The sequence below is a fragment of the Cnephaeus nilssonii genome, assembly GCF_951640355.1.
Source record: "Cnephaeus nilssonii genome assembly, chromosome: 20".
Taxonomy (NCBI): Eukaryota; Metazoa; Chordata; class Mammalia; order Chiroptera; family Vespertilionidae; genus Cnephaeus; species Cnephaeus nilssonii.
This window is the reverse complement of record NC_137091.1, coordinates 35,470,809-35,486,441: the sequence shown is the minus strand read 5'-3', so window position 1 is coordinate 35,486,441 and position 15,633 is coordinate 35,470,809. Positions and strand designations below refer to the sequence as shown.

The 15,633-nt window shown below is 48.3% G+C and overlaps 1 protein-coding gene and 1 pseudogene across 4 annotated transcripts; one reads left to right on the top strand and one right to left on the bottom strand.

The window, feature by feature from the left end:
• Positions 1–2,624: 2,624 nt before the first annotated feature.
• On the bottom strand, positions 2,625–11,221 carry RBM42 (RNA binding motif protein 42). Of its 3 annotated transcripts, none has more exons than XM_079800363.1 (10): positions 11,004–11,221; positions 10,623–10,767; positions 9,300–9,384; positions 8,871–8,945; positions 7,304–7,369; positions 7,054–7,229; positions 6,253–6,585; positions 5,610–5,727; positions 2,951–3,145; positions 2,625–2,870 (listed from the first exon to the last, which is right to left on the bottom strand). In XM_079800363.1, exons 1-10 carry the CDS (start codon positions 11,129–11,131, stop codon positions 2,758–2,760), a joined length of 1,434 nt encoding a protein of 477 aa, XP_079656489.1. In that variant the 5' UTR covers positions 11,132–11,221; the 3' UTR covers positions 2,625–2,757. The 3 variants fall into 3 exon arrangements, with proteins under 3 accessions (XP_079656489.1, XP_079656490.1, XP_079656491.1); XM_079800364.1 differs by having other exon boundaries at positions 7,054–7,208; XM_079800365.1 differs by lacking the exon at positions 7,304–7,369 and having other exon boundaries at positions 7,054–7,208.
• A 2,889-nt stretch (positions 11,222–14,110) lies between these two features.
• LOC307092495 (EEF1A lysine methyltransferase 4-like) lies at positions 14,111–15,352 on the top strand (annotated as a pseudogene). The gene is made up of 2 exons: positions 14,111–14,138; positions 14,715–15,352. The product of its transcript is annotated as an EEF1A lysine methyltransferase 4-like (transcript).
• Positions 15,353–15,633: the final 281 nt, after the last annotated feature.

Genomic DNA, 15,633 nt, shown 5'->3' with positions numbered 1-15,633 from the left:
AGCAGGCTGGGCAATGGGGGGTGCAGGGGGTGATGGGAGTGGGACAGGGGGCTTGGTGGACAGGTTCTCCATCTTGGGGACTTGATCCTGCGAAATGAGTGGTGGTGGTGGGGAGGAGGGTTTGGGTACAGCTGGGCTGTTCCAGGCTTATCTGCAACCGGAAGGGGGATTTCCGGCCAGACCCTTGGTCTGCCTACGTCACAATCCACAGGGGGACTGGGGGGGATGGGAATGGGGGGGAGGCCTGACCAGGGTTTGAGTTCTCCCCTCCCAGGGCTTTGAGGACATTCTGGGCTGCTCTGGAGGAGCATTAATCATAACAATAGCATTAAGAAAATAAACAATAACAACGGAAACAGCCGCCCTAGTCCGGCTGCAGGTTTAATTCCTGATTAAGGGCACATACCTGGGTTGCAGGTTTCATCCCTGGCCCTGGTTGGGGCGCTTGCAGGAGGCAACCAATCAACGCATGTGTCTCTCCCTCCCTCCCTCCCTTCCACTCTCTAAAAAAAAAAAAAATTCAATGGGAAAAATACCATTGGGTGAGGATTAACAACAAAAATAAATAAATAACAGTAATACTGATAGCTAACATTTTATTGAGGGCTCATTGCATGCCACCAACAGTGCCATGGGCCTTCATTTAACTTTCTTATGAGGTAGGTACAAGTCTGATCTCTATTTTATGGAAAGAGGAAATTGAGGAAGACTTTCTTCATCTCCAGAGTCCATGCCCTCCCATGCTATAATAGTTTGGGACAAATGGGAAATTTGAGTATAAACTGAATATGACATATAGAATTACTAATTTTCTTAGATGTGACAGTGGTATCATGATATGAATGATATCTCTATAATGAAATGAACACTGAGATATTTAGGGGTGATTATGATGTCTGTAACTTGCTTCAGATGATTCAGTAAACCTCCCCAGGTCTCTGTTTTTTAAAAATATATATTTTATTGATTTTTTACAGAGAGGAAGGGAGAGGGAGAGAGAGAGCCAGAAACATCGATGAGAGAGAAACATCGATCAGCTGCCTCCTGCCCCCCACCCCCCCGGGGATGTGCCCACAACCCAGGTACATGCCCTTGACCGGAATCGAACCTGGGACCTTTGAGTCCACAGGCTGACGCTCTATCCACCGAGTCAAACCGACTAGGGCCCCAGGTCTGTTTTTGAGCCTCTCTCTCTTCTGCCCATCTCCAGGCCCATTGTACTGCCTCACAGCACTCATATCTTTTATTTTTCTGCTTTCCTTCCCCATCCTTCCATTTCTCTCCATCTCTCAACTCACAATCTTTCTGTTCTCACTTTAAAACCCTATTTTCTGGCATTATTCTCCTTCCTTATCGCCTCCTTTGCCCCTGTGGTATCAGTAGAGGCAGGGCAGGAGTAGGGAGGGCTAGTGATATGGGGGTGGGGTTTCAGGGTGGTCGAGCCCAGGTGGCAGGGGACTGAAGGGCACTTCCTGCTGGGGAAGGAGGCCCTCACCCTCTGACCAGACTGGAAAATGTGACATCAGAGAGGGGGCAGTAAAGGAGAAAGGCAGAGGGAATTTGACACCTCTCCTGGGTGGCTAGCTTCCTGGAGACTGGCATTTTTTCCCACTTCACCTCTTACCACTTCCAATCCAGGGTTCTGACTACTATGCTCCTGGGAGAATCTCATCCCTTCCTCATGCTGGAACCATGCAGTCTCCCTCCTCTGCTTCATCCCTGCCCCAGCCTCCTAGACCTCCAGCCCACAGTAGTCTCAAGACTTTCTAAAGTGCAGATCTGTGATGCCAGATCCCTGCCTGAACTGTCTCAACTGCTGCCTTTGTGGTCAAGTCTAAGCTTTTAGTCTGGTATTCAAGGTCCTGCATGGACACTTCTTCAGACAGGCAGAGACAAGCTGGGAGCTGGGAAGAGATGGGAGGAGAGACCCACAGATACAGAGAGAACTGATTCAGAGAGATCTAGATGCATAGCAAGGGATAAACAGGGCACTCACAGAGAAACACTCAGAGAGGATTTATAGAATGAAGAAATTGGGAAACAGTCTCAGAGATCCAGAAGGTGAGAACTGCAGACTTGGAATGATAAAAGAGAATGAGACAGTCTCAGAAGTGACCAGTTCCTTCAGGAAGCCCTCCTTGATTCCCAGGTTGCACCAAACTCCCCCATTCCAACCCTGACCCATCTGAGCTGTCACTATCTGGCACTGGGCCTATCTTCTGACACTGGACCAGGAGCTTTGAGGGAATGACCTGGGACTGCTTGTCACCGATGTGTCCCTTGCAGTGCGTAAGTACTAGGTAAGTTTGCTGAAAGCCTAGAAGGCGCTGAGCTCCAGAAGGGCGAGGTCCGGAACCCCTACCTTGGTGTCAGAGAGCATGGGTCTGAGCCTCAGCCTGGCTTCAGCCCTGCCATAGCCCAGCTTCCTCTTCTGTGGAATGGGCTGCACTCAGCGTGCACTTCAGAGGTTTCCAGAAGATGTTATGGGAACTCAGGAGGGACTGAAAAATGCCCGTCTGCATTTCTGTCTGTGTTAACTTAACTCTCAAAGCTCCCCACTATTCCCAGGTGCGGTTTGCGCTAAGCCTTGCACCCCAAAGAGTGCTTGCAAGCCCAGCCAGCGATGGAAATGAACAAAAATTTATTGACACTCGTTTTGGGGAGGATGGATGGGTGAATAGTTGGGGGTTTTCCAAAGATAACTATGGGGAGGAGCCAGCGCCCGGCCAAGTGGGAGCGGGTGCCCGGCCACAGACCCTATCTCAGGCCCAACTTCTTCTTCTCTTTCTGCTTCTTGCGCACCACATCCAGGTTCCGGTCCTTCCACATGCTCTTGCGCAGCTTGATGGGGCGCGAGCCCACATACTTCCCTGTGGGAATGGAGGTTTCCAGGTCAGGTTTAGGCCAGATGCCCGTCACACCCACTGTCCCTAGGGGAAGCCTCACTCACCATTCATCTCACGCATGGCTCGCACATAGTCGCTGGGGTCCTTAAAGCTAACGAAGCCATAGCCCTTGGTCTTGCCTGTGCGCTTGTCACGGATCACTTTAGCCTTAAGGAAGGATGGGAAGCGGCTGAAGGCGCGTGCCAAGATGTCATCATTCACCTCATTGCCCAGATCCCCACAGAAGATCCGGAAATCATCTGGAGTTGGGAGAAGAGAGGTCAGAGGATGCAGATGCCTAGTCCAGTGTCTGCCTTATTTAAAGAACCCCACCTTCTTTGGAGGCACTCCCTTCCCCACTCCGCCCCCAGCCATCCTCCCTTTGTATCCCTCAGCACTGGCCCCCTTAGTAATAACAGCCAACACCTGTACAGTATTTACCCGTACTAGGCTGCCCACTAAGCACTCATGAGGTTTTTAACACATCTGGAACTCCCAACAACCCTTCTACACGGAGGCACAGAGAGGTCAAGTGGCTCAAACAGGAAATGGTAGAACTGGGACAAGAACTCAGGCATCTGGCTCCATAGTTCTTTTGATTAATTGTACTATCCTTCCCCACCCTAGGGACATCTTACCCACTCCTATGATGAAGCCCCTAACTCTATCCCAGCCCTGGCTTCTTCTCTGAGCCCTTGGTATCCCTTGGTCTCCTGGATACCTCCCCACGGACATTCCCTGGGTCCCTGACACAGCTGGCTCCCATAATGGCCCCCTCCTACCACAGACTTCATCTTTCCTCAGCTCTGCTTTCTCTGCAAAGCCTACTCTTAATTCCCACTTGAGTCCCTGGAACCTGAACACATTGCCTGATCCTTCTCCAAGGCTGACCTCAGTTGCCTTTTCCAGACATATCCTCTGGGCTGAGCCTCAACAGAACATGCTCACGCCCAAAGAATCCCTTCCCCACGAAGCACATACTATTATTATCCCCTTGTTAGAGAGGAGGAAAACGAGACTGGAAAGGCTAAGTGACTTGCCCAATGTCACAAATCTAAGATCTACATCAGTGGTTCCCAAAGTGGGGCACACGCCCCCACAGGGGGGCAATTTTATTTTTAAGGGGGGCAATTAGAGAATGAGTTATCTGAATTTTTTGCATTTCTTATGGTTCTAGGGGCCTCATATACATATATAAACATATATTGTGACATATTTATGCATTTTCTCTATTATGTTTTGAAACTTTGCTATTTTTCGTATCACTTCATATTATTATGTTTTAACAATTCTTAGTGATTTCTGCCTCAGTACTTCAACTGTCCTTTCTTTTATTTTTCTCTCCCATGAATGCCATGTTCTTTGGAATCCTGTTTAGACCAAGTTAATGGCCTTTTAGGCTTCCTCCACCTGAATAGGAGTCCACTTTTTGAATAATCAGAATTATTATGTCACAGGGGGGCATCAGGATTTTAGAGATGCTTAGGTGGGGCATGGCCAAAAAAAGGTTGGGAACCACTGGTCTACATCCTGTACTGGCCACATCTGGGCCCATGCTGTCATGGCCATGGCCTGGGGTGGTAAACTATCCAAGGAGAACAGGTAGAAGTCAAGGACTGGGATGGGAGGTAGGTACCTTTCTTCACCTACAACGGGCTGCCCATTGTTTCTGTGGTAATTAAGGACACTCTGAGAACAAGTTAGGCCAACCCAGGAAAAAATAATCTAACAAACTCAAGAGGGTGAGATCTTCTATAAGACAACTGGTCTGGACACTTCATATAACTATTATACACAAAACAAGGCAGTGGGAGGGAAACCATTCTCATTAAAAGATAATCTAGAGCTCTAGATTATCAGTGGATAGAGTGTCAGCCTGTGGACTGAAGAGTCCCAGGTTCGATTCCTGTCAAGGGCACATGCCCAGGTTGCAGTCTTGATCCCCAATAGGGGGCATGCATGAGGCAGCTGATCAGTGATTCTTATCATTGATGTTTCGCTCTCTCTCTCTCCCTCTCCCTTCCTCTTTGAAATCAATAAAAATATTTATATTAAAAAAATCTCGAGGCATAAAACTGCATGTATCCTGATTTGGGGGAAAATGGCTATAACATATAGTTTGGGGAGAACTGAGTTAATTTGAATATAAATGGACATGAGATACCATAGAATTTTTGTTAATTTTTTTTTTCTTACATGTGTTAATGGTATTATGACATGGAAGAGAATGTCACTTTTCTTAGGAGATGAATACTGAGGTGTTTAGCAGTGAAGTGATAACTTAATCTATAACTTGCTTCAAATGATTGAGCAATAACCCAAAAAGCACACATACACACAGAGATAAAATAAATATAGCAAAATAGTTGAATATAGGTGGCGTATATGTTGCTGTTCACTGTGCAATTCAGTGTTTAACATTGTTCATAAGAAGCTGGGAGAAAAAGAATGTTTTCAAGCCAGGCCCCTCATGAATAAAACAGAGGCCAGAAGGTCCTCAGTGCCAATCACCTCGATCAAGTTCTGTTCAGTGGCTGGATGAGGGCCTGGCCCTGAGAGCTGCAGCCCAGTCCTCCATGAGGTGTGCTAACCACCATGCCTGCCCTACAAAGAGGAGGCAGTTGTGAAGTGACCTGGTTCATCTTCCCTCTTCCTGCCTCAAGAAAGAGAGCTTGGCCTGACTTCGGCTCAGCAATGCCTGACCCTGAACTTTGGCCCACTTACCTGCATCCCACTCCAGCAGGCTGGGGTCTTCCCAGCTGCTCCCAGCTGCTGTGCGAATGCAGCGTTTTAATTTCTCTGGCTTTCCTTTCTTCTTGTCCTCACCCAGTGGCTCTGGGACCTGCAGAAGAAAGGGGAGCAAAGGCTTGGTGTTGGAGTCTTTTGGACCCATCTGCCCCCGCTCCCCTCTTCCTTTGCTCCACTCCCACCTTCCTTTGCCCTCCTGCCTCCACAGTTAAAGGATATGGTCCTGGGTGTGGGGTATGTGTTTGTCACCCTCTCCCCATGTCTTTCCAGTCCCTCCAATGTCCTAGGCCAGCGGTCGGCAAACTCATTAGTCAACAGAGCCAAATATCAGCAGTACAACGATTGAAATTTCTTTTGAGAGCCAAATTTTTTAAACTTAAACTTCTAATGCCATTTCTTCAAAATAGACTCGCCCAGGCCGTGGTATTTTGTGGAAGAGCCACACTCAAGGGGCCAAAGAGCCGCATGTGGCTCGCGAGCCGGTTTGCCGACCACGGTCCTAGGCCCCTCCTACTTCCTTCAATAGAGGACCACATGTGTTTCTGGGTGTGAAAGCCCATGGGCTCCTGTCTGCCCTCCCAGTCCTTTCTCTCCCCCCTCTGTGGTGCTCCTTACTTACCTCAAGAGCCATGAGGCCAGGGGGTGGCTCAGGCCTCGGGGGCCGGGGTCGTGGACGCAAGGACAGGAGCTCAGGAATGCGTAGTGGGGGCAGCAGGCCTCGCACAACTTCCAGAGGGAGGGGCAGGGGCTCAGGCTCAGGCAAAGGCATGGCCAGGGCCAGTGGTAGGCTGGGTCCAATGACGGCAGGGCCAGTTGGGGTGGCTCCTGCTCCCACAGCTACTGCTGCACTAGCATCCTCCAGCCCGGCTGCTGCTGCCACCACTGCCTCCTCCTTCTCTTTAAGGCCCAACCCCAGGCCTAGGCCCAGCTCTCGGGGTGTTGCTGGCTCTTCCTGTGGGCAAGGGAAGTGAATGAGAGGGTCAGCTCAAGGCTCAGACTTTACTCCCGTTCTAATCCTGTATAACAAAGCAAGGGCCTGGGGGTCAGGGAGCAGGCAAGAAATATGGAGACAGAGAAAGGAGTCTCGTCAGAAACAGACACAGGGACAGAGAAACACAGTCAGAGATACACACATACGAACAGATACAAGGACAAAGAAAGATACCAAGACAGAAAAACAGAGAGGGCCAATCAGAGGAAAAATTGAGATACAGAAATATACCACAGCATGTTTCTCTCTACAGTTTTCTCAAAGAAAAACAGAGATTTGACCACAGAAATACAAGGAAAGTCAGACAGAATGAGAAGGCAGAGATGAAAAGTCAGGGAAAAGGCAGACTTAGACACAGTCCATTAAGCCAGGATCAAGGATGTCCCCACCCACCGCACTTCTGACCATCAGCAACCTGTCCACACTTACCAGGGGAGGCCTCAGAGCAGCCATGGAGCCCAGGGGAGGGCCCGGGGCCCGAGCCATCGGTGGTAGCATCATAGGTGGTCCAGGGGGCCCAGGCAGAGGGGGACCCACGAGGGCCTGGTGAGGGGGCCGCAGGGCCATAGGGCGAGGACCACCTGCTGCAGAAGAAAGAGCAGAATCTGTCAGGGTGTTAGTGGGAGAGTTAGAGGGCTTGGGGGGTTATGTGGCATGGATGATGACCCTTGCCCCTCACCTGCTCTCTGAAGCACATGGGGGACGAAGGCCGGACGCAGGATAGGGGCCCTCTGGGGGGCCACAGCTGCGGGAAAGAGAGATGGGGGTGTGTGTCATGGGGGACCAGGGCACTTGGGGCAAGGTGTGTGTGTGGGTGCTCTCACCATCCAAAAAGTCCTGGAGAAGAGTGTGGGGAGATGCAGAGGTCTTTTCATTTGTTCATTCAGCAGAAATTTACCACTGAGGATCTCCTCTGTGCCTCCTCCTTCTCTTTAAGGGCAATGCCAGGGACACACCAAAAGACCAAGGCTCTTAGGGAACTCCTGGTCTAGAGTAGGAGGGAATTAACCCATTACCAGAGGGTAACAGCCCAGAGTGATTAGGGCTGGGGTGGGGGAAAGTCCAGGCACAGTGATTTGGGCTCGGAGGGGGAAGCCCAGGGAGTAGTGGGAGCCCAGAGGATCCCTCTGACCTATCTAGGGGAACTAGAGACGGTTTCCTAAAGAATGGGACCTGGGAGCTGAAACCCGAGAGAGAATGAAGCATTAGGCAAAAGACAAATGGAAAAAGTACTGGCAAAGGAGAACATTTATAAACAAAATCCTTTCCCCCTTTCAGTTTAGTATAATTATAAAAGAGGAAGTCAGGGTTGGAGGACATCATAAGAAAATGGTCAGGAGGTCAGTAGGCATCCAAGCATAGCCTTATTGGCTGAGCCATGAATACCCTCTGGAGAGCACCAAGGAGTCACAGCACAGTTGGAAGCCGGGCATGGTGACTAGATCTGATTTGCATTTTGATCAAAACCATACTAAAGAGTAAGAGATGTTAAAATTTCTCACTACCAGAATCTTAAAAAGTACAATAGGATTTAACATGTTTAATCTAATAGAGATTGTACCATATCCTTTTCATAAGGAAATAATATCACAAAAATTGCCTAAGTGTATAAAATTCACCTCTACAACAAAAAGTAAGAATGGCCTGTGGAGAGGATAGATGTTAGTTGCCTTTGGTTAGTTTGATTTTGGTTTAGTTTATAGGTTTTAGAAGGTTATAGTTGGTGACAGTGGGTAGGGGAGAGAACTTCAACATGAGCATTGCTGGCACATCCCAGCAAAGTTTAAGGATGTGGAGATCTCTCTCTGAAAGGAGCCAGGTGATGTAGGGTCTTGACTGGCAGGTGAACAGCTTGGTGCTTGTTTGATGGTTTGTTCATCTCATCAACAACTATTAGCATGTAGTGCTTACTATTTGGCAAACACCAAGACTTCTGCCCCTCATGGAGCTTATATTTAGAGAAAGCAAAAAGTAATAAATTGTATAGCTTGTTATAAGGTGTTTAATGCTATGAAGAAGCGAGTAGAGGGTAGGGATTAGGAATGACAAAGGAGGTTGGTTTACAATGACCAAGTTAAGCCTTATTAAGGCCAAAATAACTTGAAATACATAATCACAGAAAGATGACAACATCAGAGTGGGGATGAAATGAACAGGGTAAGTTAGAGCAATGAATCAAGCAAGAGGTTGAAGTAGTGGAAATAAGACTGCTTCGTTAAATGTGGATTTCCTGGCCCCAGACCTACCTGCTCGTCGCAAAAACATCGCTTCTCGAGCCTCTGGACTTTCCAGGTGACTCCGATCACCAGGGCCAAAGCCAACTGTTGAGAGAGAAGAGACAAGAATGGTGGGAAGAGAGTTCTTCTTTTTTTTTTTTTTAAATATATTTTATTGATTTTCTACAGAGAGGAAGGGAGAGGAACAGAGAGTCAGAAACATCGATGAGAGAGAAATATCAATCAGCTGCCTCCTGCACACCCCCCCTCCCCACTGGGGATGTGCCCGAAACCAAGGCACATGCCCTTGACCGGAATTGAACCCGGGACCCTTCAGTCCGCAGGCCAACGCTCCATCCACTGAGCCAAACCAGCCAGGGCGGGAAGAGAGTTCTGAGCATCCCTTCTTACCACCCTACCCAATCCCCTGGCTCCCTCACCCCACTACTCCTGACTTACCTGGACCCACAAAAGGAGAGCCACCCACCATGGGAGAAACCACTGTGGCTGCAGCAGCTGCCCGGGCCTCCAGAGTTTGTTGGACCTGTTGGGAAGGAGGTTGGGGTAAGGGGCCTGACTCAGTGCTCCCAAACTGCCCTGGCTGGTGCACCTTGGGAGGCCAAGAGTTCCCAATCTTTGCGCTGTGTGGGGGGCTGGCTATCCGTCAGCCTTTAGGGCTTAAAATGGAATTTTTCAGAGAGGCTTTTGGGATCACACTAGCTAAAGCTGTCCTCAGCCCATCCTTAGCAGCAACTTCTCTCACTATCATGCTACTTCATCTGCCCCATAGCACTCAGCACTATCGGAAATTATGTCCATCCTGTCCTCCCTATCTCCCATGCCACCACTGTCGCCTTGATCATTATAATAGCCTCTTCCTCAATCTCCTTGAGTCTGCCCTTGCCCCCCGACACTCTTTCTCTAAGCATAGCCAGAACTACCCCATTAACCTCTAAGTTGGACCATATCACCCCTCTGTTCAAAATCCCTCCGTGCTTTCCCACCTCAGAGTGAAAACCAAGGTCCTTATGGTGACCCACAAAGCCCTGACAACCCTGGGGTCTCTGTCCTCATCTCCTCCCACTCTCCACTGCTCACTCCACTCCAGCCACACTCTTCTCCCGGCTGTTCCCTGAACATGTCAGGTACACACCTGCTTCATGGCTCAGACATCTGCATGGTTCCCTCCATCATGCCCTTTATATCTTTGCTTAAATGTCACCTTCTCAAAAAGGCCTTCCCTACCTGCGCTGATAAACCTGTCCTTCTGACTGCACTTTGACCTGTCTCTCCCAAGTAAAATTTAAACTCCGAAAGGTAGTGATTATTGTTCTATGTTTTCTTCTATACATGCCTAATTCCTAGAATAGTGCCTGGTGTATATAAGGCACCAAATAATTGTTTGTTGACAGAATGAACAAGTTTCATTTAATTGTTTTCTGTTTAGTTTCTCTCTCCACTAGTCATACATAGCTAGCTATTGAGCACTGGAATATGACTAATGACATTCAGACAATATTTGACTGAAATATGTATTTTAAAATAGATATGAACATTTCCATCATTGCATAAAGTTCTACTAAACAACATGCTCTAGAATATAAGCTCTCATAGAGCAAAAATATTGTTTGCCTTAGTCATTACTGTGTCCTCAGTGCCTGGCACATACACTATTTGTCATGCAAATCAATCAACAAACCAACATATCATTAGTGCTCTGTACACAAACACTGGGTTCCAGGCGTTGTGCTCTCTGACTTCTATGCCTTAGTTCAGACGTACCTGCTGGTATGTGTTGGTCGCGATAATCGGGCGGATCACAGGAGCTGTTGGGACCTGCATTGCTTCTACTGTGGGGACCGTAGGCATTGCAGGCATGGCAGTTGGGATTCCGGTTATCGGAGCCCCCAGAACCTCCTGCTCAAACCTGGGGGAACAGGACACCAAAGCTCAGGACCTTGCACCAAGTCTGGAACTTTGGCTATATTGAGACAGCGCCTTCATCCCTACCAACATCTCCTTACTCCCGCCCCCACAATCCCAAGGTCCCATTTCTCCATGATAAAGCCCATATGTCGGCCCTATAGCGGCCTGGAGGCTCCAGGGTTCGGCGGCCCTGGCTCTGGGACGTTTTTTTTTATCCCGTCCTGTCGCGGGCCTTACAGGGCCATCTCCGCCTCCATCTCCTTCAGGCGTTCTTCGCCGCTCTTGCCCGGAATGCTGGCGCCAGGGCCCGGGACCACGGGTCCTCCTGCACCCGGGAGTCCCGGGAGCGGCCCCGCTCCAGCCATCGCTGCTGCCTTCGCTGTCGCCGCTACCACCCGGGGCCTCCACCGGTTCCGCTGTCTACTCTCGGGCTGGGTCCGCGTCGGCGCCCGCGGATGACCTGTCAGCGAAAGCGACGGGCGCTGGTGCGTGATGTCATACGCCTGTCTTCAGAGCGGAGGCCAATGAGAACGTGGCCACACCCGGAGGGCCCACCCAAGGAAGACTATGTAGGCCAATCAGAATGCTGGAAAGTCGAACCAATGGAAAGACACCTGAGTCTGGGAGTGTGCAGTGTAGAGAGGCGGAGCCGGCCTTCACAGAGGCCGAATGAGAGCGCTCTGAAGTCAGTTGGCCCGCCCCTAAAGCGGAAACCGAGCCTCGGAGAGCTTGGGAAAGGGCGGAGGCCCGTTCCGGAAGCTGCAAAACACACTTCCGTGCGCGTCAGCCCCGGGCTGGCCGAGGCTGGAGACCGCGGGGGGCCGTGGGCTCCCAGCCTGGAGCAGACAGACCAGGTACCAGACGGTGACTCCCGGAAACACCAGGGGCGTGCTGCGGGGAGCTCAGAGGAGGCGCTTCCCGGAGGACAGGACAGCTGGAGGCTTTTACTAGCGGAAATGGGGCGAATGTACCGGCCGATACAGTAGTCCGGAGCGTGTGTAGGTTAGGTCTGTGTCCTTTCTTTTTTTTAAATATATTTTATTGATTTTTCACAGAGCGAAAGGGAGAGGGATAGAGAGCTAGAAACTTCGATGAGAGAGATACATCGACCAGCTGCCTCCTGCACACCCCCCACTGGGGATGTGCCCGCAACCAAGGTACATGCCCTTGACCGGAATCGAACCTGGGACCTTTCAGTCCGCAGACCGACGCTCTATCCACTGAGCCAAACCGGCTTCGGCTGTGTCCTTTCTTTTGACAGCTGACCGCTCCGGTTTTGGTAGTCCTCAAAATGCTTTATTATGAATATTTGCAACAATATGCAACAATAGAGGAATAATATAACTCCCCACAATTACTAACATTCTACCCTCTTGTTTCATCTATACTTCTCTTATTATTATTTTTTTTTTGCTGGAATATATTACATTCCAGCCATTTGTCGATTCATGCTTCATGATGTTTCTCTAACAGATAAGGGCTATTAAACATTTTCAAACCCAAGAAAATTAATTTGTAAGTATCATCTAACACCCGACTGGTCTTCAATGTTCTCTGCCTCAAAATGTCTTTATACAATAGTATTGTAAAATCGGGATCCAGATAAGACCCACATACCACACTTGGTCTTTGTTTTTTTTCAGAACAATTTCATTGGCTACCTTGGATTCTTGAAGTTTCAGTCTGAGCACAAATTAATGTTTTGTTAAAATTCTGGCTCTTGTTTCTGTTAGAGATGTCATAAGAATAGGTAGCCTTTTAAAAACATTGTTATTAACTAGAGTTCATATTTTATTCAGGTTTCCTTAGTGTTTACCTAATCTCTTTTCTTTTTGAGCACTCTAACCAGGATACCAGCTTACATTTAGTTATGTTTCCTTCAGCTTCTCTGCTTGAGAATTTCTCACGCTTTCTTTTTTTTAAAAAATATTTTATTGATTTTTTTACAGAGAGGAAGGGAGAGGGATAGAGAGTTAGAAACATTGATGAGAGAGAAACATCGATCAGCTGCCTCCTGCACACCCCCTACTGGGAATGTGCCCGCAACCAAGGTACATGCCCTTGACCTGAATCGAACCCGGGACCTTTCAGTCCGCAGGCCGAGGCTCTATCCACTGAGCCAAACCGGTTAGGGCGTCTCACGCTTTCTTTGTTTTTCATGACTTCAGTAGTTTTGATGGGTAATGGGCAGGTATTTTTGTAGAATCTTCCTCATTTGGGATTTGTCTGATTTTTTTTTCTTATCATTAGACTGGGTTTATTATTGTTTTTATTAGAAAAGACCACAGAAGTGCAATTCTCATCATATGATAAACATTATCAACATGCCTGTGACCACTGTACATGTTAGCTTTGATCTCCTGGCTAATGTAGTGTTTGTCAGGTTTCTCCACTATAAAGTTACTTCAAACAAAAACCCAACTCTCTTTCCATGCTCTTTGAAAGGAAGTCATTATTCATTCCCAGTTCACACTTCAAGGTGGGAGTTAAGCTCCATCACGATCAGTAGGGAGGTGGGGTTTGGGAGCTGAGATGAAGAAAGGGAGGAGGGGGCACATAGGAAAGCAAATGTATAAAGTTTGGGGAAGAGTAGCCAGAGATAGAATTGAGAGTGAGGGTACTCTGGAGGCCAAGAGAGGAATTATGAGAAGGGAAATGGAAAGCCAGGTTCAAGTTCACAAAGATGTCAAATCTGCCTAATTTGTAAACTTACTGCAACCCCACTAAACCTCCCATTTGTGTTTGTATTTCTTCTGGAGCCAAGTAAGTTGGGTCTAAAGTTCATTTCATTGGGAGAAAAAATTAGCAAGAGACAAGAAAACCTTGAAAAATAAGATGATGGCAACTAGCCATTCCAGATACTAAAAGGTATTTACAAGGCTTGTATAAATAAAACATATAAATAAAACATGGAATGGCACACACAAACCAGACATGGGCTTGGAGAGAACCCAGATACAGCCCAATTACTCATGGACATTTAGAGTATGAAAAGGTGGCATATCAAGTCACCTAAAGTTTTACTTTATAAAGTTTAGGTGGGTAGCCAAAACCGGTTTGGCTCAGTGGATAGAGCGTCAGCCTGCAGACTGAAGGGTCCCAGGTTCGATTCCGTTCAAGGGCATATACCTTGGTTGCGGGCTCATCCCCAGTAGGGGGTGTGCAAGAGGCAGCTGATCAATGTTTCTCTCTCATCGATGTTTCTAACTCTCTATCCCTCTCTCTTCCTCTCTGTAAAAAATCAATAAAATATATTAAAAAAAAAAAAGCAAGTTTAGGTGGGTAATTTTACTTTATAAATTCAATTCACAGTGAAATGCAGAGACCTAAAAATGTATAGCTCGATGAGTTCTGACAAATTTATACACCTATGTAACGCTACCACTCTCATCATATACAATTGACCCTCACACAATACAGGTTTGAACTGTGTGGATTTGTTTCAATAAATACATACAGTACTATAAATGTATTTTCCTTACAATTTTCTTAATAACATTTTCTTTTTTTCTGGCATACTTTGTTAGAATATAGTATATAATATATAAAACATACAAAATCTTAATTGACTCTAAGGCTTCTAGTCAAGAGCAGGCTATTAGTTTTGGGGGAATCCAAAGTAAAAGTTATATGTGGGGGTGGCACCACTAATCCCAGCATTGTTCAAGGGTTAACTAATACATTTCTAACTCTAGAAAGCTTCCTTCTCTTCCTTTGTTAAATTTTTGTTGTTGTTGTTAATCCTCACCAGAGGATATTTTCCCATTGATTTTTAGAGTGGAAAACCTGGAAGAGGGGAGAGATGAGAAACATGTTGATTGGTTGTCTCTAGCATGCGCCCCCACTGGAACCTCCCCCCCCCCCCCCCCCCCCCCCCCGGCCCAGGTTACCAGAACTGCAGGTACTGAGAGGTCTAGTAGTACTGGGGCCAGTGCTACTGGGACACAGCCGACTCTGCCCCCTGCAGGTGGTTCGGGGACTTCTTTCCGTGCCCTCCTAGAGCCGTGGCCTGAGGACCGTATCATGTTAGGCTGCGGCAACAGCTCCCTGACTTACAAGCAGTACCCTGGGAGCTTCTCTGCTGTGACCAGTGTGGACTACTCATTAGTAGTGGTGGCTGCCACGCTGGCTCGCTATACCCACGTGCCCAAGCTGCGCTGGGAGACCATGGATGTGCGGGCAGTGGGTTTTCCCAATGGTTCCTTCAGTGTGGTGCTCTCGAAGGGAATGCTGGATGCCCTGTTGGTTGGAGAATGGGAACCCTGGACCGTTTCCTCTGGGGGTGTCCACACTGTGGACCAGGTGCTGAGTGCTGGTCCCTGGGGGCTAGTTCATCTCACTGACCTCTGCTGCCCTCCACTTTCAGACTAGACTCTGCCCAAGTCTGTTATGGCTGGTCCCTGAGGCATGCAACCTATGGCAGCGTTTTCCACTTCCATCTTTACCTCATGCACAAGGGCGAAGAGCTGAGTGTGGCCTAGCTGGCCCTTGGGACCCGGATCCTCTCACCCCCCAGACCTCCCACCTCACTCTGCTTTCTCCAGGACTCAGATCATTAGGACTTCCTTAGTGCCATTCAGCTGTGAGGCCAGAAGCATGGCCTCGAGCCCTCCCTTTCTGCCCTGGACTCTTCAAGTTGTTGTAATTTCTGACTCAGGGCTTAATGCTGGGTCCAAGGTGCTCACATCCCAGGGACCTGATGCTTAAGATAGAGCTGATGGGAGCAACTCTACATGAAAAAATATAGCCCAGGCTAAATTACTACCCGCCCCCCACCCCCGAAAACAAAACAAAACAAAACCAAAACAACCACACCCCTACAACCCAGGGATGTGCCCTTGTCTGGAGAATTAAACCCACAACCCTT

Excerpts from the sequence above, each read along its gene's own strand:
- RBM42 (XM_079800363.1), bottom strand. The coding sequence starts at position 11,131 with ATGGCTGGAGCGGGGCCGCTCCCGGGACTCCCGGGTGCAGGAGGACCC. Across the intron at positions 7,230-7,303 it reads CCATGTGCTTCAGAGAGCAG|ATTCTGCTCTTTCTTCTGCA; the intron begins GTGAGGGGCAAG and ends ACACCCTGACAG. Across the intron at positions 3,146-5,609 it reads CCTGCTGGAGTGGGATGCAG|ATGATTTCCGGATCTTCTGT; the intron begins GTAAGTGGGCCA and ends TCCCAACTCCAG.